Source organism: Canis lupus, chromosome 4, assembly GCF_011100685.1.
Source record: "Canis lupus familiaris isolate Mischka breed German Shepherd chromosome 4, alternate assembly UU_Cfam_GSD_1.0, whole genome shotgun sequence".
Lineage (NCBI taxonomy): Eukaryota > Metazoa > Chordata > Mammalia > Carnivora > Canidae > Canis > Canis lupus.
Window position 1 is genome coordinate 30,266,686 of NC_049225.1, and position 23,466 is coordinate 30,290,151.

The following is a 23,466-nucleotide window of genomic DNA, read 5'->3' on the forward strand; positions in this document are numbered from 1 at the left end:
ATGGCTGGTCTCTGGGGACCCAGACCCAAAGGAAATGGCTTCCTGTTTTGTTCCAAGTGGCCCTTCTTCCTTGCAACCTTCCTACTGTTGATGATCCTATTGCAGGGTGGAGATAATGGGCCTTTATCCCCTCCCCCTCAAGGGGTGAGGAGGAATGAGGTAGGAGTGAGAACGTGCGTCTTGTCTCATGAGTATACCTACCCTGTACCAAATTATACCAAATATTTCTGGGCTTTCTAATATATATATATATATTTAAATATTTTATTTATTTATTCATGTGAGAGAGAGCGAGAGAGAGAGGGAGAGAGAGAGGGAGAGAGAGAGAGGCAGAGACACAGGCAGAGGGAGAAGCAGGCTCCATGCAGGCAGCCTGATGTGGGACTCGATCCTGGGACTCCAGGATCATGCCCTGAGCGGAAGGCAGGCACTAAACCACTGAGCCACCCAGGGATTCCTCATTTCCAGGCTTTCGAATTAAATATCTACCTACTCCTGCAAGAAGGCTGCATGATCCCCTAAAGTGATCCTTCTCACTCCCAATCTAGAAACACTCTCTTTTTCATAACGCTTCCCAAGTATGTCCTGGTGCTGCTGGCCCTGGGCCAGACTCTGGGGTGCCACAGATGAGCAAAAGAACTCACAGTCTGGGTAAAGGAGAGAACTTTTGAGTTGGCCCTTCAGGTCTATAAGTTTACAAAGAACCTGGAGACTGAGTTGGAGGCCAAGATAAATCAGGGAAGCCTTTGAACTTTGCACACCAGTCAGTGGTGCGTTAGGTGAATGAGGGGAAGACCCTGCAGGCAGATGGGGCTTGTCCACCCGCTTTGCTACTCCATTCCACACTGTGACTTTTGACCCCACTGTCCCAGTGATATTTTAAATGTGTGAGTCAGTTCTTCCTGTCTCTGAAAAGGTGTTCTCCCAATTGCCTACTTTCATGAAACACTGTGGACACCTAATATATGAGGAGTACAGAATGAGCGAATGGAGAGAGGAGTATGGGCCAAACCAGACCATGTTACTCAGACTCCCAGGAGTCCACTAACATCCCAGGAGCCCGTGCTCCAGGCCACCGCGTGCTCCAGGCCACCGCGTGTTGCAGGCCACCGCGTGCTCCAGGCCACCACGTGGGGCAGGCCACCACGTGCTCCAGGCCACCGCGAACTCCAGGCCACCGCTGCAGGCCCCCTCGAGCTCCAGGCCACCGCGTGCTGCAGGCCACCTCGCGCTCCAGGCCATTGCGTGCTGCAGTCCACCGTGTGCTCCAGGCCACCGCGCGCTCCAGGCCACTGCCCCCTATCTTCTGCCCAATGGCCAGGATGGGTGTGTGTGTGTGAAGAGAATGTGCAATGGAGTTACGGTCTAGCAATTCTGAATTCGTCCCTAAAGCTTGAAGGGACCCTCATCGGAATGCATCTGTCGGAAAGATTCCTCAAGAGTCCCTAAAAAACCTGCTCAAAAAATCCCCGAGCTGAAAAGGTGTCTTGGGCCCAGGGCTCCAGGGCAGGTGCTTTCAGATCCAAGGAAGGCAGCGACGGCAGTGCCCCTACGGAAGGGGTCAGGGGCCTAAGGTCACCGCTCACGGAGGACTGAACGAAGCGACGAGGGACCGCGCGAGCGGCGGGTCGAGGGTTGTCAGCGGGGGGAAAAGCGAGCCCCGCACCCGCCGCACCCGCCGCACCCGCCGCGGGGCCGCAGCAGCGGGGACCGAGGCTCCGCCCACAGGGGGCGGGGCCTGGGTGGCGTGGAGGCGGGGCTCCTACCAGGCGCGGGGCCGGTCACGTGGGAGAGGCGCGGCGCCGCAGCAGCAGGACGGCGGCGGGGCCGAGGCTCCGCCCACAGGGGGCGGGGCCTGGGTGGCGTGGAGGCCGGGCTCCTACCAGGCGCGGGGCCGGTCACGTGGGAGAGGCGCCCAGGGGCGCAGGCGCGGGGGCCGGACCCCGGGGGCGGGGCGGGCTTGGCGCGGGAGCCTGCGGGCGCCGGGGCCCCGGAGGGCGGGGGGAGCGGGGCGAGGTGCACGCGCGCACGTGACGTCCGCGGCGCAGGTGAGGAAACCGAGGCCGGGCCGGGTGCGCGCTCCTCGGAGCCGCGGGGCGCGGCCGCACCTGCGAGGCCCCGGCGGCCCCCAGCGCCCCCAGCGCCCGGGTCAGCGGGGGCCCGCGCCGCAGCCCCGCCCCGCCCCGCCCCGCCCCGCTGCCGCCTCCGGTCCCCAGGCCCCGAGTGAGCGGGCTCTAGCCCCGGGGGAGCGGGCGGGCCAGCCGCAGGTGAGCCCCCCCGAGGTCGCGACCGGCTTCCGTGGGGTCGGGGTTTATGGGGCCACGGTTCCTTCGGAATCTCAGGCACCTGCTCCCTCCCTTTTTTTTCTTCTAATATTTCATTTAAATCCCATTTGCCAACAGGTCCTATAACACCCGGTGCTCATCCCATCACGTGCCCTCCTCGGTGCCCGGCACCCAGGCACCCCCTCCCTCCGCCCGCCCCCCCTTCCGCGACCCTTTGTGTGTTTCCCGGAGTCAGGGGCCTCTCCTGGTTTGTCTCCCTCTCTGATGTCTCCCCACCCAGTTCCCCCCCTTCCCTTAGGGTCCCTTTTTCTCTTTCTTACATGCACCTGCTCCCTCCTTTTACAAGTGACACGTCCCTGCCAGGCTTGGAAAGAGTCCCAAGCGTGCATGTAAAATCCCTGTGCTGAAGTCTGGGAATGAAAAGATGGACGAGGCGCAGATCTGACCCTGTCCGGATTGTGGCAGGTGCAGGGAGGTGAAGGAGAGGAAGCAAAAGGGTGAAGGCCCCGGGCTCCCGGGAGGGGGGGGGGGGTGGAGGGAGCCCGAGGCTGGCCCGGGTTCAGACCCAGCTGACTCTGGGCCTTTTTTCCTTCAAGACCATGCTGTTTCCGCGGTTCAGTTTCTTAGACTTCGATTTAGTTTTAGTTTTCTATTTCAGTGTGTTTTCCCTTGAACTTGGCAGATGGTTAAAAAGAATCATCTAGGATTTATTTGAAAAACATTGTCTAGGAACCTGCTTGGATGCTCCTGCTCTCGCTTAGTCCTGGAGCCCAAGAATTGGGATTCTGAATGCACACCCAGTCATCAGAAAGCTACCATTTTGTTTATGGACTACATTTTAGGGGCAATGCTTGACTAATCTAGAAGCAAGAATTATACCTTGTATTTGTGTTGCGCTTTAGTGAGGTAGCTTACAAAGCACCATCTATACGTTTTTGCAAAAGATTTGTTTTTAGAAGGGGGGAGGGAGAGGATGAATCCCAAGCCCTCTGCGAGGGGAGCCTGGTGTGCAGAGCTGGAACCCCACTTTAGGGCCCCAGCCCTAAGATCAGGGCTTGGGCTGAAATCAAGAGTCTGTTGCTTAACCAGCTGCACGACCCAGGCACCATCTGTACCTTTAATCTGATTCTTACAACTCGGTAGAAGGTCATTCGGGAATCGTTCACCATTGACTATTTTCCAGTAATCACAAAGATACGGGTACTCTTTATCTACTATTCGGTGCATGAGTCTAGGTTCTACAATAGTGCCTTGTCCAGGTTCTACAACCTGTAGGAATTTGATGTAGGTTTTTATTCCTGGTGTGACTTTTTCCCATGTCCCCCTGTGCAAGGGCTTGCCATTGCGTTCAGATCTTAGACATTGTCCCCTAGGAGTACAGAAGACATTTCTTTTTTTTTTTTTCTTTTTTCTTTTTTTACAAATTTATTTTTTATTGGTGTTCAGTTTGCCAACATATAACACCCAGTGTTCATCCCATCAAGTGCCCCCCTCAGTGCCCGTCACCCAGTCACCCCCACCCCCCACCCACCTCCCCTTCCACCACCCCTAGTTCGTTTCCCAGAGTTAGGAAGTCTCTCATTTTCTGACAGAAGGAAGGAAGGAAGTTAGTTAGTCTCTCATGTTCTGACGGAAGACATTTCTGATGATTGTCTTATCAGCTTGTGTCACTGATTAGGAACTAGATTTCTGGGGCTCGAAACCCCAGGCTCTGTCAGTATCTCAGAATACTGCTCTCCTGCCAGCCAAATTCTTGCCTCTTTGTGAAATGTGGAGCTGAGAGACTCCCAAGCCTCCCTCTGCTGAGGCTTGTGTGGCAACAACTGTCCAGAGGCTGGGGGAACCAGCCTCACCTCTGGGCTCAGTGGCCTCTGGCCCAGGAGGTTTCAGCTGGACAGTACCCTTGCCTTCCCTGGTGCTGTTGGTCTGGAAGACAGTGTTGACAGGCACGGCAGGGAGTATGCTTCGTAGAGTGGACGGCTAGGCCAGAGGGGCCTGGGACTAGCCATGGTTCCCTCCAGGCCCAGAGGTACAGCCAGGAGGCAGGCCTGCAGTAAAACAGCCAGAGTGGCACAGCTGGAGAACTTGTTCAGTGTTTTGTGTTCTTCAAATTACCTGCCTGCGGAGAATGAGTGAATCTGAGCCCCTTAAAGAAGAGAAAGAGCATGCCTCAAATTCTGCAGTACTAAAAAAATCAAAGTATCCTGCAGTACTTTATCGTGTTGTATGATGCTCTTGTAAATTCTTCTGGACAACCCCTTAAAGTTCCCTTGTTTTTAGGAAGGAGATACTGAAGGACAGGTGACCTCTCAAAGAGTGGACACCCAGGAATTTCATCCCAAAGCCCAGGGTCTTTTGTGGTACCGCCCTTGCCCTCCCATCAGCACCCATAGAACTTGATAGAGCTGGTGTTCTGAGCCCAGTCAGGAGGCTGTGCAAGCAAGGGACAGAATGGCCACGTATTTTGGGGGCTCTGTAGCTTCAATCACTGATGAGAGGATTTTTGTCTTTGTCTCACGGTTTCTCAGTAGCCGATTATGTCCTCTTGTTCTGCTTTCAGCATCTGTTCAGAACTTCCTGGCTCTGGCATCTGAGAGGACAGCTGAGCCAGAGCTTGACAGACCATCACCCCACGGAGCAGAACAGGAAGTTGGAGACTGAGGCAAGTAGGAGAGAGCTTGCGGCTCCATGTGGCTAGGTCCATGGTCCTTGATGACAAGGGTGGGCGGGAATGCATCCTCTACTGCTCCTGGGGCCCTAGGTCACCAGCCTGCTAAACTGGCATATTTCAGCCTGTCCTTGTATCCTCCAGGAGTGACAGGACCTTGTTACTATGGGGAGGAGAGATGCAGAATGGCCTCTCAGCTCGAAGTGGGCAAAAACATGGGCTTTGCATTGTAAGCTGCTTGCAAAGCACTAGGCCTGTGAAAAAGACTGGTGCTCCCTCTAGCCATAGATTTCCCAGGCCCTGTTCAGGAGCAATTTTGCTTTCAGCCTTCTTCAGGCCAGTGAGCAGAATTCAGGAACCGCCCCTCACCCCCGTCTTTCTGAACCTTGGACCCCACAACACCCCGCCCCGCCCTGTTTCAGCTTCTGCAGGAGTGTCTAATGCAGGATAAATAATCATGGTTTGGGGGTTGGGAGACCCAGACCTGAGTCCCAGCACAGTCATGTGACCTTGGACTAGCCAGCCCCTTCTCTGGGCCTTAGTTTCCTCATTTACTCAGTGACGGAGGGGCTGATCAGAGCTCTAAGGGAAGGAGAGGGGACAGGAGAGCAAAGAAGGAAGATGAAATGTCCCTCCAGCCTCTTCACTGAGGGCTGGAGGCAAGGAGGCCCACATGCACTCTTAGGTTCCTTTGCCTTCCTCAGCACCCCTTTCTTCCTTTTGGCCTGTCTCAAGCCAGCTCATTCTGGGGAGGGAGGATTCCCTGGGTGGGGCTGGGCTGGGCAGATATACCCTCTGTATATAGAATATGATGCTGTCTCTACTTGTTTCAGGCATGAATTATCCCACCCAGTGCTGATACTTTGTTTTATGAAGACTTTATCAGTTCCTGCCCAGAGGCAGCTCCTTGAACAGGCAGGAATTAGTCCTGGGGAAACAGGGAGTGAGACTGCACACCCAGCAGGAGAGCGGTGGTGGCAGGTGCCCCCAAGGCTTTCTGGATGTCAGAACCCTGGACTTGCAGCCAGTGCGGTACTTTAGAGTCTTTGGATGTCAGAACCGGGATAACCTCATAGATTTGCTGCTAGTTCCTTCCTCTGTCGCTACAGAGTGTCTTCATAGCTTATGTCAGATTGCCTTGCCATTGAACAGTGGAGTGAGCACCCAACCTAAGATCACCTAAACCCCAGGCTTGAGTGTTTTATTTAAGGTCAAGCCAGCCCTGTGCAAAATTACTTCCTGCTACTGAGCTGAAATTGGGTGCCTCCAAGTCTGTTCCAACATGGAGTTTAAAAGATAATGTTCAGATAATTTCATTAGACCTCGAAGGGCTGCTGATTAGCAGGATCTGTGTTAAGTGCTGGGGGTGCACGAGTGAATAAGACAGCAGCCCCTGCCCTCAGATTGCTCTACCACACTGTGTACAAAGTCGTGCCAGTAACTAAAACATGCGGAGTTCATTTGCTTGTGTGGTGTGCAGAGGTGTGTGTGTGTGTGTGTGTGTGTGTGTTTTTCCACATGCCTGCTCTATCATCAGAGGTGAGGGAACAGCTGATAGTTGGGGCTTTCAGGAAGACACTTTGGAGAACAGAGTGTTGCTTGTGCGGGGCCTTTACATGGTTTGCATGGCGGGGAGGGGCATCCTGGGCGAAGGAAACAACACAGCAACAGTTGGGAGGCCTAACAAGACACGTCACAGTCTTTGCACCTCACGGAGTGTCAGAACAGTGGCCTGCAGCTAAGCTATGAAGGGCCACGTTGGCCCCGCTGAGGAGTTCTGAGAGCCCAGAACAAGGCGAGGACTCGAGCAGGTCAAGGTGTTGTACCGTGAGTCTGGCTGCAGCCTGGAGAGCGAGCAGGAGATGCCCTGGCTTGGGCCAAGCCTGTTCTGTAGTTCTCAGAGTTGGCCGGCGCAGTGACAGGGACCTGGGCCCACCTGGCTCAGGGAGGCTGACGAGGGACCCGGGGGTCGGGAGGCAAACATGTTTCATGGGATGGACTGAACTTCCTGACTGATTAGAGGTGGGCAGCGAGGGAGAAGGAGTGTGGTGTCTCTCAGCTTCTAGCTTGAGCGGTCAGCCAGATGCCTGGGTCGGCTGGGGAACTCCGGAAGAAACCCTGACTCTGGTGGAGGTCAGTTTTGGACATGGTGCAAAGTTGCTGACCTACAGGACCCCCAAGTGCAAACTCTGAGTCAGGAACAGCAGTCAGAACCTGGAAGTCAATACCAGGGCGTGGGAGTGGTGAGCTGGAGGTAGGTGAGGTCCTCAGGAAGGGGTGAGGGTGAGGGTGAGGGGAGCCACGTAGGCGTAGGCGGGGAAGCAAGAAGGGAAGGCAAAGGGAGGGGAAAGAACTGATAGCGCAGGTGGGGGGCCTGGGTGGTGCCAGCTGACTCCTTGGGTGTGGGGCGATGAGCCGCAGCGAGAGGGACATGTCCCACTGCTCTCAGCGTGGCACGTGGGCTGTGTTAAGGCCTTCACTTGGTTCATCTGCGCCGGATAGGCTAGCAGGGAAGGTCTGTTGGCACTTGATAAATGTTACAGTCTGCATGACTGCAAATGACTCAAACTGTGTTCAGCTATTTGAAGGGCTGGGGGCCTTGGCAGCTGTCCCATTTCGATGTTTTCTGGAGATTGAGTGTTCACAGCTGAAGGAGCCCCAGGGTTTCTGGGTGGCCAGGTCCTGCCCATGGTGGGAGAGAGAGAGCTTGAGGCCAGAGGCGGGACTCCAGAGCCCCGCCCCCAGCCCTCCCGGCAGCCTGCCTCCCGAGGCTCCTGCTGGGTCAGCCTCTTTGTCGGCAGAAGCGCGAGTGTGGACGCTGTGGATGGTGAGTGCCCTGCTCCCAGGGTTGAACTGCCCAGGTTGGGGATCAGGGACCGTGGTGGGGAGTGGCTTGGGGAGCTCTAGGCTGCAGGGAAGAGACAGTGTGGAAACTGGAATGGACTGGGAGAGTTCTGATGGGGACCCAAGAAGGGGGCGACTCCAAAGGAGCTCTTAGTGATAGACCCACATGATGGCACCGGGGGAGCTTGAAGGAGCCTTAGCATTCAGTTGGTCCCACCCTGTCATTTTGGAGTGGAGGAAAATGAGGCTGGTAGAGGGGGGCACCCCAGCATAGCCTAGGGAGCCCAGCTGGGTCTTCTCCCTGCAACACCATGCTCTCTCCCCAGCCCCCAGAGCGGCCACTCTGAGCTGCCACCGTTGTTGTTTCTGCCTGTGGTCTTATCACGCTTCACCACCTTCTGTGGGAGAGGATGAGACCAGAGAAGCCCCACATTGGGAACTGAGGGCTGCAGCCGGGTCAGGTGGGGGGCTGGCTTCTGTAAATGACTTCGCTCTTGCCTCTCGGAGAATTGACCTTTTTCTGAACGGATGAGGATGGGGGGGCGGACGGAGAAGGGACATCTGCCATATGGTAAATTTCCTTTAACAGTTTGGCTGTATTTGATGACTGGGAAAACAAGTCAGTCTGTTTTAATGCTCTTTAAGACAGAGGGGATCATCCCCCTTGACCCCCCAGAAACCCACAAATGAATGCGCGGGGTGGCAAGGTACGGCAGTAGTAGAAGTGTGGCTGCAGAACCCTAGTGATCTGGGTCCAGGCCACAGTACTGCTGCTTGCTGGCCCTCTCTTTCTGGAGAAAGTCCTGAACTCTGAATTCTGTGCTGTCAACTGCAAAACAGGGTAATACCTGCATCAAAGACTGTTGTGTGAATGAAATTAGGCCCTGAGTGTCAAGTGACACCAAATAGATGCTAATTTACTGGCTTCCCTATTTCCCCCAGTAGCTTAGAGGCCCATGTGGACATGCTTTGTTCTGTTGAGGGAGTGAGGCCCCCTCCCCTCCTCTCCCCTCCCCTCCCCTCCCCTCTCTCTTTGTCGTGGGAAGAGCTGTGATCCAGGATCCTCGGTCAGTCTCGCTCTGCAGCGTTTGCAGCGGTCCATGCTCCAAGACATGCCAGGATGGGAATCGCTTCGTAGCTCAGGGAGGCTTGGCTGAGGGGCTGGACCTGCACATTCTCTAGGTGTTTGCAGGGGTCAGTTTTCACCGCTAACCCCAGCAGAAGAGCCAGCTGCTAGAGGCCCACGGGGAGCGCACGTTCACGGGGAGGCCTGACTCACCCCTGGAGCTAATACCGCTCTCACCTCTTAGTGCTGTTGGGCCTGAGAGTGAAGTCCATGCTCCTGGGTCACAGCTCGAGGTGGGGTGGGGTGGTAAGCCACATCCACATCTTGTATTCTGTCTTAAACTTGAGGTAAGGGCTTGGGGGGCCCTTGGGACATGGAAGCTTGCAATCTCCTGGTGCCTTGAGCACTGATGTCCACCCCCAGCCAGCCTGGTGTTCCCCAGGCTTACTCAGCCCAGGCGAGGCCTAGGCCTTCCATTCAGCCCCTGAGTCCCACAGCAGCCCCAGAGCCACTTCCTTCTGGGTGCTTCCAGATCAGATGGAGCTGGCTTTCACCCCTACAGCTTTGTGTTCATACCCAGCCCAAGGTGGCCTTCCCTTTCCACTTGAATTTCTATTCTTTGTGCTCTAGGCCTGTGTGTCCTTGAGGATTGGGTATCATTCCGTTGTACGTCCTCCCAGATTGCCATTTATTGAACAGGTTGGTGCTGAATCAATGATGGGAAATAAATGTTGAGTCTCATTGAGTCCTGTTCCCTGAGTCACGAGCAGACAGGCTAACAGGCTGTTGGTGGGAAGATGGAGCCTGTTGGCCGGTAAGAGCAGCCGTGGTGTGTTGGGAGGACGTGGAGCGGAGTGCGAGGCTCTATGGACTTCCTGCAACGCACCCAAGTGTTTCAGGAGGTGAGGCGAGCCCTTGTGTCGGGTAGGGTAGGCGTAAGCTGGTCTTTGTGTGCTGCCACAGAAACATGATCAGATCTGTGATCAGAGGCCGCGCTGTATGCTCCTGAATCACGCACACATGTAGGAGATCCAGGCGTGTTTGGGTTGCAGTGAAGGTGTAGCAATTGTTCCAGGCTCTGGGGGATCTCCTGTTGACAGCATGCGGGTGAGAGCCATGAATGCCCCTAATTGTTCTGTGAATTCTAATCCAGTAATGTGTAACTTTGTTTCACAAAAGAACTGGAAGCCGACCTTGGAAGGTTCTTTCCCACTTGGCCCAAGAACTTGGGCTCTCCATGAGTCATCGTCCTCATCATTCAGTTCCATTGAGTTCCAGGTGCCCACTGTGTCCCACGCTGGCAGGTGTGGGCCCGGCAGTTCCGAGACGAACTGAGGGGCAGAGTCCAGGGGAACTGAGTCAGAGCCCGTAGGTCCGTGTCTCGTGTGGGGCCTGTGGGCAGTGCCATGGCTGGCGGCGGCGAGGCGGGCAGAGTCCCAGGAAGCCTTCTGGTGGGGCTGCCCGGGTCTGGGGGGTGGGACGGGCGAGGCGGGCCGTTCGGGGAGGAGGCAGGAGCTGTGTCCCCCGTGAGCCCCGCCACCCGCCGCGGGGAGCTGGGAGAAGGGAGCCAGCCTGTACTTGGCTTCCTGCCACCCAAGTGGAAAGTCCTGGATTCTGTGCTGAGACTGTGCTTCTCAGGCTTCGTGTGCCTGTGAACTGCCTGCCTGGTCCGATTGAAAGGCAGCCGATGATTCGCTCGTCCGAGGGCAGGCCTGAGATCTGCACCTCGATGCGATGCCCATGCTGCTGGGCCGGCAGAAGTGAGGCTGCGAGAAACTTCCAGTCCGGTCCCTCTTGGCAGCACACACCAGCCTCCGCTTCTCCCCTTCCCTAGCGTGCAGATGCCAGATTCCTTTCTGTGGTGCTCTTTGCATGTGGTCCTTCCTCCTCCCTGCCTCCCTGCCTGGGGGGCCATTTCTTTTATTTCTTAACTCAAATTCCAGTTTTTCACGCTGGCCCCACATAAGCCTGGCCTGCCCTCTCTTCCCAAAGTCCTTACCACCAGGTACTCCCAGCCCCACCTTATGGTGGAGGATCTCTCAAAGCCCATCCTCTGGCAGTGGCATGTGGATTTCTGGGCCTTTGCGTAATCCTCTGGAGAAATCTTCTCCCCAGCTGAGTGCTGTAGGGGACACATGTCTGGTTAGGTGTGCCACACACCTACACACCGGGTCTGTACCCAGTGATCTCCACACGCAGTCATGCTGGTACTTAGGAAGGAAGGCTCCTGGTATAAGACCCTAGGCTGGCTGGAGGGCCATGGGGACAGGTATTTTCAATAGTTGCCAGGAGGAGGAGGGCCAGGTGGGGTACCTGCTGCTGTCTGAGGGGTGTGCTGCTTCGAGGAGCTCCCGCTCAGAAGCACGAGGCTTCCCAACCAGAGGAAGCCTTAGGGAGGCCCCCAGGAATGAGCTGGAGCAAGGCTGGGCTCTGTGGGACCCGCCTGGAACCCCATTTGAGTTGCAGAGCCCCATGACCCACGCAGCCACCTCGTGCCAGATACCCAGCAGCGTGCTCTCTCCTACGTAACGCCTGCTCTTGTCCACTCCCCTATGTTCGACAGACAGCTGTGTAGTTCTTGCCATGGCAGGGGGCACATCAGATTAGACACTGGTGTTCAGTGGTGGGCACCGCTGTTCACCTGTGTCGTTCAATAGCTGGTAGACACTTGGGGTGGTTTACTTTCTCACTGACTCTGGTTTTAGATATTGCTTTTTTTTTTTTTTTTAAGATTTTACTTATTTATTCATGACAGACATGGAGAGAGAGAGAGAGAAGCAGAGACGCAGGCAGAGGGAGAAGCAGGCTCCATGCAGGGAGCCTGACATGGGACTTGATCCCGGGACTCCAGGATCACGCCCTGGGCTGAAGGCAGCACTAAACCACTGGGTCACTGGGGTTGCCTGGTATTGCTTCTTTTTTGACCTTTGTTTTATTTTCAATATGAGTCTATTTTATTTGTGTAATGAATGAAATATAAAGCTATTCTCAGTTGCAAGGAAGTACTGAGATTGCCTGCCCTCCCTCCCACCCACCAGTGAGGGCCTGCTGGGCACTGTCTGGGAGCTGAAGGAAGGGTATGGGAGGAGAGTTGTAATCAGAAGAGGAAGAAGGATAAGGTAACAAAACAGTGTGATTGGTGTTCTGAGTGCTTTTTTGATCAAAGAAGAGAAAGCTGCCTGTCCCCAAGGGGGGTGATAGCAGAGACTCCCGGACTATGAAGGAAAAGCAGCCACTGACAGGGAGGGGAAGGGAAGGAGGCTGCCTCCAGGGGACCTGGCGTGGACACACCACAGAGCTGGAGCCCCGGCCTTGGGCACAGGAGAACGGACGGCGGGCCGGGCGGCTCAGGGGGCTGTCGTTTCTCTGTTCTCACTTCAGATGCGTGTGCGAGCTCCTCGGGGCAGGAGCCTCCGCGTGTCTGTTATAACCCCAAGCTCTTGCAGTGGCAGGTGCTCAGATGCCCTGGTCCGGCCCCGTCTCTGACGCCCCTGCGCCCGTCCTCTGCCTCTGGGCTCCTGCTCGGCTGCCCAGCCAGAGACTTGCACGGAGACCAGACTCCAGCTCTTTCAACGTGGAAGCAGTAACATCATCTTCCTTCCTCTCAATCTCCAGAAATGTCTTTCCTCCAGGATCCGAGTTTCTTCAGCGTGGGCATGTGGTCCATTGGCGCGGGGGCCTTGGGGGCGGCTGCCTTGGCCCTGCTCCTGGCCAACACAGACGTGTTTCTGTCTAAGTCCCAGAAGGCGACGCTGGAGTATCTGGAAGACATAGACCTGAAAACCCTGGAGAAGGGTAAGCGGTGATCCCACGGGCCTCAGTACTTTTCCAAGGTGCCGGGATGCAGACTTACTCATTGTTTTCCTTATAAAAGGTCCCTCTCTCTCTCTCTCTCTCTCTCTCTCTCTTTTTTAATTGAGAAGGCACTATAACAACATTAGGAAAGATTTGATAACATCTTTTAAATTACTGATAAGCCCGTTACCCGGACACAGCACTCATTTTTATTTTTGCACATTCCTTTCCATGTGTACACAGTATGCAGTTGTGATCTTGTTGGACACGGTATCTTACACTTAGCTTTCTCTTATCAAAAGCATTTTTCACTATCTGCTGTTGTTTCCTGGATCTTCATAAAAAGGGAGATCTTGGGTCCATTACGTTTGAGAATCACTGTATGCAATTCCACGTTCCTGATGCTCAGCACAGGCCCCTGCTTACCGAAGTGCAGTGTCTGGGTTGTTACCGGTACAGCCTTGGGCAGCCCTCCTCACCTGTGCTGCCGCACACACGCGGCAGGGTGGGGAGCACAAGGTCACACTTTGAGAATGGACCTACCTGTCTCCCTCTTGGGGAGCCCACCTGGAGTCCCTGGTGGACACCTGAGAGCCACAGGTTTGCATGTGGTTCCTCTGCTGCCCCACTGTGTGCTCGTGGCATTGGTAGCTCAGGGATGCCAGTGGTGCGGATAGAGTTGGCATGAGTTTGATGAAACTTGGGGCTCACTGACCCAAGGGGCCTCCAGGTTGGCCCCTCCAAGGGAGGCCATCATCACCTGTTCTGTAACTGAGGAAGCTGATTGTCAAGGGCAGGCAGGGACTGTGACCACAGAATGAGGGCTTAGGTCACCTTCTGGAGGACGAAGAAGCCCTGTGGAGGGACCCCCGTTTGGCTGTGTTCATCCCAGGGTTTCCTGGTCTCATTCGATCACAGGACCCAGCCTGCTCCTTTTTTTTCCATGTAGCATCCCACAGGAACACAGCTTCCTCCGAGAAATGCTAAGACGGCAGGAGTCAGTACTTGCCGAGCCCTCGCAAACTCTGTGTTAGCCGACACCGCGGGGGGCACTCCTCTACCCATCCCTTGATGCCCCCTGCAGTCACAGTGGAGCTGCCAGCTGTTTACACTTACGAATCAGGAAACTGAGGTTTGGGGAGGAGCTGGTGTGTCTCCAAGACCAGCCCGCCAGATGCAGGCCCTGTCTGACCACGGCCTGGCTTGAGGTGCAGAACCGTACTGCCCTGAGGCATTGCCATGTTGGGCATCCTCTATCCTCTCTGTAAATAGCGCAGTTAACATATTTAGATCAAAAATTGTTTTTGTAAGGGGACCCCTGGTGGGCTCAGTCGGTTAAGTGTTCGACTCGATCTCAGCTCAGGTCTTGATCTCAGGGTCATGACTTCAAGCTCTACTTTAAAAAAAAAAAAAAAAGAATCGATTTGGGGTCCCTGGCTGGATCAGTCGGTGGAGCATGTGACTCTTGATCTCAGGATTGTAAGTTCAAGCCCCATGTTGGATGTAGAGATTACTTAAAAATAAAATCTAAAAAAAAATTTTTTTTCATAAAAATTTGTTAACTTATTCCCATTGAATACTTTTATTTATTTATCTATCTATTTATTTATTTATTTAGAATACTTTTTTTTTAAAGTTAGGGGTATAAAAAAATAAATAAAAGTTAAGGGTGTTTTTGATCAAAGTGCAGGATCTCTTTCAGGTTTTGGCCATGTATCTGCCTGAAAGCATCATTACAGTGTCCACTGATACCAGCAAAGGAATTTGCCATTTTTTCAGAAATGTTCCAGTTTGGGATGTTCAAGTTTGCCAATAGATTTCAATGGGGGAGGGCCCTTTTGGGTATACAGTAGGATCCTTACACTGTGTTCATTTTCTTCTGAAGGGTGACTATGACTAGTTCCTGTTTCCTGTTTCCAAGTCCTCTGCTAGGCTGGTGCCATTTATGAGCTGCCTCATGGTTGAGGGGAGGCTGGGCCAGGAGGAGAGAGTATTAAGTTGCTTTTTCTCCCCAGAACCAAGGACTTTCAAAGCAAAGGAGCTCTGGGAAAAGAATGGAGCTGTGATTATGGCTGTGCGCAGGCCCGGCTGTTTCCTCTGTCGAGAGGTGAGTACATCAAAGATCCTTTCAGAGAAAACGATCCTAGCAAGTGGGGCCAACACGTTCCCAGCCGGGACCAATGGCCTGTGGACCTACTCTGACCTTCGATCAGCACGGTTATTTGCTCTAGATTATTTCTTTTGACTTATACCCTGTTTGTATTCATTTAACAACTAGCCGCATCCTGGGGTTAGCACACATTCTTGACTCTGTTTGGCGCTCTCAGGCCCTCGCACTCTGATGGACTGTCTGTGTCCAGGGCCGGCTCCCCATTTAATCCGGGGTGGGGACCAGACCTGATTCCGTGTTCCTCATGCTCAGCACAGGCCCCTGCTTACTGAAACGCAGAGTCTGGATCGTTACCAGACAGCCGTCACCTGTTCAGTGAGGAAGCTCATGAAGGGTCCAGCCTTGTCACTTTACAGTGGGATAACCTGAAGGCCAGGGTGGTTTGGTGACCTGCCCGGGTCACACAGTCAATGGCAGACTTAGATTCCGCAATCTGCCCTGGCTGAGGGAGAACTGGGAATGAGATAGCACTGCTTCTCAAGTGGTGGCGTTGGCCCTGTCTACATAGTCATCCGCCTCCCTTGGTTGTCCTTGCTGAGCCTGGGGGCATTCCTTTCAGCCTTGTGATCTCTCCCCTGCTTGTGTGGCTGGCTGACAGAGAGGGTCCTCCCTTCAGGGCACTTCAGCGCCTGTGTCTCCCTCGCATATCCCTGGAAAATATGGCTTTTTTTTTTTACAGGGGAAGAAATGGAGGTACGGAGGTGCAGGGGCGGCATCAAACCACAGTGCCGTGGGGCGGCATGTTGATTTCCAGTTAATTTCCAGTTGCTGCTCTAACAAATGATCACAAACTTGATGGCTTTTAACAGATTTATTAGCTTACACTTCTAGGGGTCAGAATTTTGAAATTGGTCTCATTGGGCTAAAATCAAGGTGTCAGCAGGGCTGCATTCCTTCTGGAGGCTCCAGGAGATAAGTGATTTCCTTTCCTCTCCACTTGTTGTGGCACCTACGTTCCTTGGCTCACGGCCCCTTCCTCCGTTTTTACAGCCAGTGATGAGTCCAGTCTTTCTCACACTGCATCACCATGTCACTGACTCCGGCTTCCCTCTTGCACATTTAAGGACCCGTGGTTAAGGACCCAGATAATACAGGGATCATCCCCTTTAAGATCAGTCGGTTAGCAACCATCTGCTGCCTTAGTTTCCCCTGGCGCTGTAACAAAACAGACTCACAGCTTCCCGTGGTTAGGGTGTGGGTAGCCTGAGACAGTATTATTCCACCTGCCATGGCAAGGGAAGTCTAAAAACTCAGGGCTCTTGGTTCAAAGTCTGTGAGGCCTTCAAATACCAACATGGAAGCCTGTTGTGACCAGATTTCCCTAGGCCGGTTAAACCCACGAGAGCCCAAGAGCAGCTGCCCTCCCTAATTACAACCTGCCGGCCTGTGCCCTGGTCTCTGCCTGGCAGGACGTTTTGTGAAAACTGCGTGGTGGAGGGTGGTCTGTGTTATTTTCGTGGCCCAGACCAGAGGCGTAGGACTGGGTTTCCACTCCATGGCTTTGTATAGTGACGCAGCAGAGTACAGAGCCCTGGACCAGGGAGTTAGTCCTTTCTTCCCACACACAGGTGGCCTTTGGCCACAGCAGACATCTAGTTCTCTCTGCTGTGGGGCAGAGCTTGCCACTCACTGAGGCTCTCGGTAAGTGCATCATAAGGGATCCTGCGTCATAGAAAATAAACAAAATATTAAATGTAGCTGCTCCCGTACAGCGACATACTTCTTTTGGAGGCAAGTGGGCTGCTATCTCATCTCGACCCCAGACGTGAAGAATCTGTTCTGAAAGGTGCAGCCTTGCCACGTCACGTGTAGTTTCCTTTCTCTGTCAGCGTGTAACTCATGAGTGCCAGCGATGTCTGGATTTCTCAATTCGGCTATTCTCCACACTGCCCACCTTCACCTTCACATCTGTCCGCCTGGTATGTAGTAGGTTCCACGTATCCAGCCATGTGCGAGGCACGGAGGGCAACAGGACTTGGAGGAATGCAGTGTCTATGAGATAGACACCCTTGGGAACTTAAGTGACTGTACTCAGCTTGGTGGTCACACACAGACTCCGTTCCGGGAAAGTCTCCACGCAGAAAGATTGGATAGGCACAGAGAGATTTGGAGCTTTCCTCCAGGGTGGACTAGCCCAGGAGAACTTTCAGAACAGGGACCCCTTTCTAGAGGGTGGGATTTGAGCGGGAGAACAAGGAAGGTTGTCGTGGGGTGGGGGATGCCGTGGGGAGCCGGCTGAGCGAAGGCCTGGAGGCAGCTACTGGCTCGGCCTCCCCGGCTGTGCTGGTTCTGGTTCAGTCTAAAGCAGGGGCAGGGTGTCGTGGCTACAAGTGCAGGACCACGATGGGGTGCAGTCTTTCTGTGACTGGATGCGCCCCAGGCCATGGTCAGGACACCCATCCTCGGAGCCTTGCCTCTGCGTTCCCTCATGGAGAAAATAAGAGGCCTGGGCTGAGGAGGGGACCGGACACCCTGCACCTGAGACCTAGTGCTGAGCCACACAGGCCTTTGCTGTGTTGGGCATCCTGTTGCTTTTGTTCTTTGGCGTCCAGTGCCAGCCCACGCGGGGCCTGTAGGGAAGCGGGTATTGGCTGGTGGCAGCAGCACAGGACTCCCAAGTTGCCTGTTTTCTGCAGGAGGCTGCGGACCTGTCTTCCCTGAAGCCCAAGTTGGATGAGCTGGGAGTCCCCCTGTACGCTGTGGTGAAGGAGCAGATCAGGACTGAAGTGCAGGACTTCCAGCCGTATTTCAAAGGGGAGATCTTCCTGGATGAAAAGGTGGGTGTGCTGTGAGCCTGTTGTCACAGACTGGCGGGCATCGTGCTCAGGGGCAGAGAGCTCGCTGGCCCAGGGTATGTCTGGCCTGCAGCTGACATACCCAGCCAGGGCTCCCCGGTCCCTGGGCCAAGCGTGCTGGGACACTTGGAAGGTGTCCTCTCGGTTGGTACTGGAGCCCTTCCTGAGCTGTCATCTGGGCCTGGGAGCCGAGGAGATTGCCGAGGCCCCACTGGGTTCTCAACCATGTGGGTGGGGACCAGCACGGGCCCCCGTCCCTTCTCCGTGGGTGTATTTCTCTCCCCTCTCCTCCTGTGCAGGATGCCGGACTGCTACCAGCCTGTTGGGCCAAGAGCCCTGTGGGTCCCTAGCAAGGGGTTAGAGCTGGAGTTAGCTGCATATCCGTCCCTGAGTGCGGGCCTGCCCTGAGGTCAGAAGCTGCCCGCAAGCTTCTCATTCCCCGGGCAGCAGAGAGTGCTCCTGAATGGGAGCTGTGTGTGGGGGCTAGGTTGGGGGAAGACACGAGACAGCAGCTGTGGGTCTTTGAGAACGAACGCCCTCCTGGGAGACCTGGCCTCCTTGGGGAGGCAGGCATACAGGTGGCTCAATGGGGCTCCGGTGTTTCTTGCTCCTACAGAAAAAGTTCTACGGTCCCCAAAGGCGGAAGATGATGTTTATGGGATTTGTCCGCCTGGGTGTGTGGTACAACTTCTTCCGGGCCCGGAACGGAGGCTTTTCTGGAAACCTGGAAGGGGAAGGCTTCATCCTCGGGGGAGTGTTTGTGGTGGGACCAGGAAAACAGGTAAGTTCCTCGTGTTCATGTGTGGATCTGTGGGTGTCTGCGTCTGGGGGCACAAGACCCCGGTATGGGGGGAGGGGTGACCTTCCCTACTTGGAGGCTTACGGTCTTCTGTCCAGAAAGCCAGGAAACATGTGGAAGGGGAAGGGAGGGGAATTACCGTTTATCACACACCTGCTCACAGGCCACCTCCCACTCATCAGTCGCATCCCTAGATGGCCTGGGAGTTTTGTAGGCAGTACTTTTCCCTGCGGGGTGCCTCTCCCCGAGAGGTAACAGGCTTCTCTGCAGACAGGGTGCTCGGGGCCCTGGCTCTGAGGGCCCAGAGTCACACAGGGACCCTGTGGGCCCAGGAGGCAAGGGGGTGGATGCTCCATGTCAGACTGGGCAGCCTGGAGCTGGGGGCACTGCCCTGTGCTGGGAGGCAGTACCCGCACATGCCAGTTGGACACAGAGCAGGGCTGGGGTGAGGATGCACAGGGCCCAGCAGGACCTTGACCCTCACGGCCTGACTTCTAGTCCTGTCTCTATCAACTTTGGGCATGACAGTCATGCCTGTCCTCTATCGTGACAGTAGTGGAGCTCCCTGCCAACGTTAACGATTGCAGGCTCTTCTCAACTGGGGAGGAATACAAGTTAACAGGATTAGAAGTCTTTCAGTTTGAAGCTGTACTTCTCGTCCCTTCCTTCCGAGCCTCGGTCACTGCTGTTGCTCTGCTGTGTTAGGATCTAGCATGGGTTGGTGTCTGTAGAACAAACCTGGTTGCTTCCTTTCTGGTAAATACATCAAAATGTCTTAGTGACGATGGCTGCCAGCGAGGGCCTGCCTTGTTCTGGGTCCTCAAATGCGTGATCTCCTATCTTCCTCACTTCCTAACCCATCTAGGATGTTAGGTATTTTTATTCCCATCTGCGTGTAAGGAAATGAATTGTGAATGATACGAAATAACTCAGCCAGCAGATAAACAGCTGCTAAGTGGTACAGTGGAGATGGACTCAGGAGCTGAGATATGACTGCGCCAGAGACCCCACGCTTCCCTTGCCCATAGCCTCTCTTCAGAGACAGTTCCCAGAGACCCCTTCCAGATGCCCTTGCACTTGGGCAGGCCACTCCCTGTGAGGATCAATCACTCAGCCTCTTCTGGCTCTAGCGTACGGGATTCCTTCCTCCTCCCTACCTCGGCCTTCCCTCAGCCTCCAGGGCAGGGCATAGCTCACCTGGCAGCCTGGCAGTGACGCATCTGGTACTCACAGGCCCCCCAAGCCTCGCTGGCACAGTCCTGGTGTTGCTAGGTGTGCTGTTTGGCTCTGTTAGTGCTCCCTGGAGTGCTGCCTCCTTTCTCCTGGTGGAGGGTGGACCGGGCTGGCTGAGCTTCAGTACTTGCCTCCGTGTTTATGGAGAGCAGAGGTTTTGCAGTCCCTCTGAGCCAGCTGCCACCCAGTGGCGATTCCGTTTGTAATAGTAATCTGTATTTTTATTTTTTAAAGGGTGTATCTATTTATTTGAGAGAGAAAGAGACGAGATGAGCCAGCAGAGGTGGAGGGCAGAGGGAGAAGCCGACTCCCTGCTGTGCAGGGAGCCTGATGCAAAGCAAGGCTCGATGCCAGGACCCCGAGATCATGACCCGAGACTAAGGCAGTTGCTTAACTGACTAAGCCTCCCAGGTGTCCTTGTAATAATAATCTTTAAAGCACACTTACTTTAAAGAAGTAATGTGTTTCAACATAGAACATTTGGAAATGCAATGGTAGAAGGTGAGGAGAGCCATTCTATTAGCTCAGCCACCACGCACAACCCACTGGAACAGAACAGCTCAGCTGAGAAGCCTTCTGTCTTCTTAGAAAATGGGATCTTAGTAAATTAGATTCTGTTTTTCATTTAACAGTTTTCATGAACATCTCCTATGTCATTATATGTTCTTCCTCAGTGTTTTTAATGTCAGGATGCTGCTTTTTTTTTCTTTTCTTTTTTCTTTTTAAAGACTTTATATATTCATGAGAGACACAGAGAGGCAGAGACACAGGCAGAGGGAGAAGCAGGCTCCATGCAGGGAGCCCGACGTGGGACTCGATCCCGGGAGCCTGGGATCACGACCTGAGCTGAAGGCAGATGCTCAACCACTGAGCCACCCAGGCGCCCCTGTTTGTTTATTTAAAGATTTTTACTTATTTATTTGACAGAGAAAGAGGGCACAAGCAGGGAGAAGAGCAGAGCAAGAGGGGGAAGAGCCTCCCCACTGGGCAGGGAGCCCGGCCCGGGGCTCCATCTCTGGACCCCGGGATCATGACCTGAGCTGAAGGCAGGTGCTTAACTGACTGGGCCACCCAGGGGCCTCACTTTTGGGGTTTTTATAAAAGTCTTTATAAATAGTGGTACAGCAAACATATATATTAGATGTTTATTTAGTTAGGATGAGTTCCCTGATGTCCTAGGCCAAAGAACTCTTTCACAGGATTCCTAGATACTGATCTCAAACATACTATTTTGTGTTTTTTTACCACTTTGGGGTACTTTGGTGTATCCTCTCCTAGAGCATTTTGCCTCCCAGTAGCAGGAGTGGCCTCCACTTTTTTAGGAAGACCCAAGAGAGGCTCTGTCTCCCTTTGCAGATGGTCAGAGTGTGACCTCTGAGCTTCATTCACTTCCACACCTTGAGGCTTTTCTCCGGAAGCTCATCTGGCGTAAACGCTCTTCGTCTGGTGTGTTCTTTTCCTTTCGTGTGGTTGCCTCCCCTGCTGTATCCTCTGTGAAGCCTTCCCTGATCGCCCCATGGTATCGTATCACCGATGGCACTCCTGACGTCTGCTCCCGGCGTGCTGCTTATACGGCCCAGCCCTTGTGACGTAGCCTCTTCCTGACCCAGCCCTGCTGCCAGAGCTGAACCCCTCAGGAGCAGAGCCAGGCCTGGCTCGGATCTCCGGCCCCTGCTGTCCAAGCTGCCGCTCCGTGTCTGCCCCATGAACGAGCGACTCAAGAGTGAGTGAGGACTGATGTTCCCTCTTGTTTCCCTGTAGGGCATTCTGCTCGAGCATCGAGAGAAGGAATTTGGAGACAAAGTGAACCCAGTGTCTGTTCTGGAAGCTGCTAGGAAGATCCAAACCCAGACTTCCGCCGCAGAGACAAAGTGATTGTGTGAAACCGCCCCGCTCAGGGATAACCAGGGGCACTCACCTGTTTCCTGGGACATGTTGTGTCTCCACTCATGTCCCCAGAGAGTTAGAAACCTGCTCATGCCATCGTGTCAGTAGAGATCATTCACGTATTAATACTGTGCTCTCTTTAGGCCCAATGAGGCAAAATTATTGAGAAGAATCTAAGAAACCAGTGAGGGTAGTTTCAGTTAAAACCTGGAAAATAGGAGGCTTAGCCTTGTCATGACAGCTGCGCCTCCCTACAACGTACATGGTGTGTGAGTGCCACTATTTGAAATGGCTTTTATTTTCATGTCTTCAAAAATCTTAGAAGAGGTGATGGACTTGAAGATTCAGGATATGAAGGTCAGGGGCTTGTGTTGTCTACTGACCCGTTCTACAACGTTAAAGTAATATTCTTGCAGAGGATTGGCGGGCTCCTGATGGCTTACTAAAAGTAAATTATAAAGTGAAATCTGTTTTTTTTTTTTTAAATCTTCCATTCTAACCTCAGAAGTTTGTGTGTCTAGAAGAAGTGATCATCTCTGGCTCTAATAAAATGTCCCATAAACTGCCTGTAATTCAAGTTTTTCTGATAAAACTTAACAATAAAAATATTTACTGTAACGATGGCTGAATTTAAATCACTGGTGCCAAAGACGCTGAGCATGAAAAAGCAGCTTTCTCCGTGTGTATGAGGGAGGGGTAGCGGCGGGGGATCTCCCGAGCTCACGCTCTCCGAGGCCTGCAGGTGCCCGGGTAACCTCATCCTGCCCTTGGTGTTGGTGATCTTGCGGTCTCCCTGGGGGAATGACTGCTGTTTAAGGTTGGTAGCGACTTTCCTACTGATAGTCTTTCAGCCCGATGTGAGGTGAATGAGCAGAAGGGACACCAGAGGGTGAAATATAATCTAATTCACTTACGTGTTACGTTTGAAGTTTTGTCCCACATGTAAGTCTGAGCCCGAAGCGGGGGCTCTGCCCTGGGGATGGGAGGCCAGAGAAGCGGGGAGCAGAGCAGCAGGAGGGGAAGGGAAGCAAGGGTGGGGACAGTGGGAGGTGGGGCTGGAAGGAGAGCAGCAGCAGTGAGTGCAGTGCGGAGGCCTGGGTTCTGCGGACTTTGAGACAGGCCCCCTCTGTCTCCGAGTGGGTCGGTGGCTGTGCTCCCCGGGACTCCAGACATTCGGATCGGAATTCGCTGGTGCCTACAAAATGCTTGCAAAAACGGTTCTCTTGCAACTAAGGAAGAGTAGAGCCTGCAAGGACACGGCGGGGATGGGGCGTGAGGACAGGCCCGCTCCTTCCCCGCCATGTGCTGTGGCTGCTGGGCCCCGCTGGGCTGGGGGCTCCTCTCTCCAGTTAGTGCCGCATCGTGACCCGACATCGTGACCCAGTCCGTTCCGTGGAACCGTGTGCCGGCGGGGCTCCAGCCTCAGCAGAAGGGGCATCGTGATTCCTGCCTACTGCTCATTCAGGGCTGCTCATCGGAGGCTGTGAGGGAGGGGCGCCCAGGGGCTTGGCGGCTTAGCGCCTGCCTCGGGCTCAGGGTGGGACCCCAGGGACCCCAGGATCGAGTCCCACATCAGGCTCCCCGCAGGGACCCTGCTTCTCCCTCGGCCTGGGTCTCTGCCTCTCTCTCTGTGTCTCTCATGAATAAATAAATTAAAAAAAAATCTTTAGGAAAAAAAGTCATTGGGGGAATGATGAGCATGACACAATGCTTCTCAGACTTTCCTGTACATGCAAAGGGCCTAAGAATCTTGTTAAGATGGAGACAGTTAAAGAGAAGCTGGACGCTCGTTAAAGGCAGGAAAGACAGATTTATCCAGTGACCACTGCAGGGGGGGAGAGGCCTCCATCTGGGACTGAGCTCGGCGGGGCTCTGTGCAGAGGTTACTGGAACTTTAAAGAGGGAGGGGGGCAGGAGACCAACG

General features: G+C 54.1%; 1 protein-coding gene across 5 annotated transcripts; it reads left to right on the forward strand.

The window, feature by feature from the left end:
- Window positions 1-1,975: 1,975 nt before the first annotated feature.
- On the forward strand, window positions 1,976-22,160 carry PRXL2A (peroxiredoxin like 2A). 5 transcript variants are annotated; one of them, XM_038534484.1, is made up of 7 exons: window positions 1,976-2,048; window positions 4,846-4,947; window positions 12,479-12,658; window positions 14,674-14,765; window positions 17,465-17,605; window positions 18,240-18,404; window positions 21,417-22,160. In XM_038534484.1, exons 3-7 carry the CDS (start codon window positions 12,481-12,483, stop codon window positions 21,528-21,530), a joined length of 690 nt encoding a protein of 229 aa, XP_038390412.1. In that variant the 5' UTR covers window positions 1,976-2,048; window positions 4,846-4,947; window positions 12,479-12,480; the 3' UTR covers window positions 21,531-22,160. The 5 variants fall into 5 exon arrangements, with proteins under 5 accessions (XP_038390412.1, XP_038390411.1, XP_038390408.1 ...); XM_038534483.1 differs by lacking the exon at window positions 1,976-2,048 and adding an exon at window positions 2,250-2,267; XM_038534480.1 differs by lacking the exons at window positions 1,976-2,048; window positions 4,846-4,947 and adding an exon at window positions 7,487-7,780 and having other exon boundaries at window positions 12,496-12,658.
- The last annotated feature ends 1,306 nt before the right edge of the window (window positions 22,161-23,466 follow it).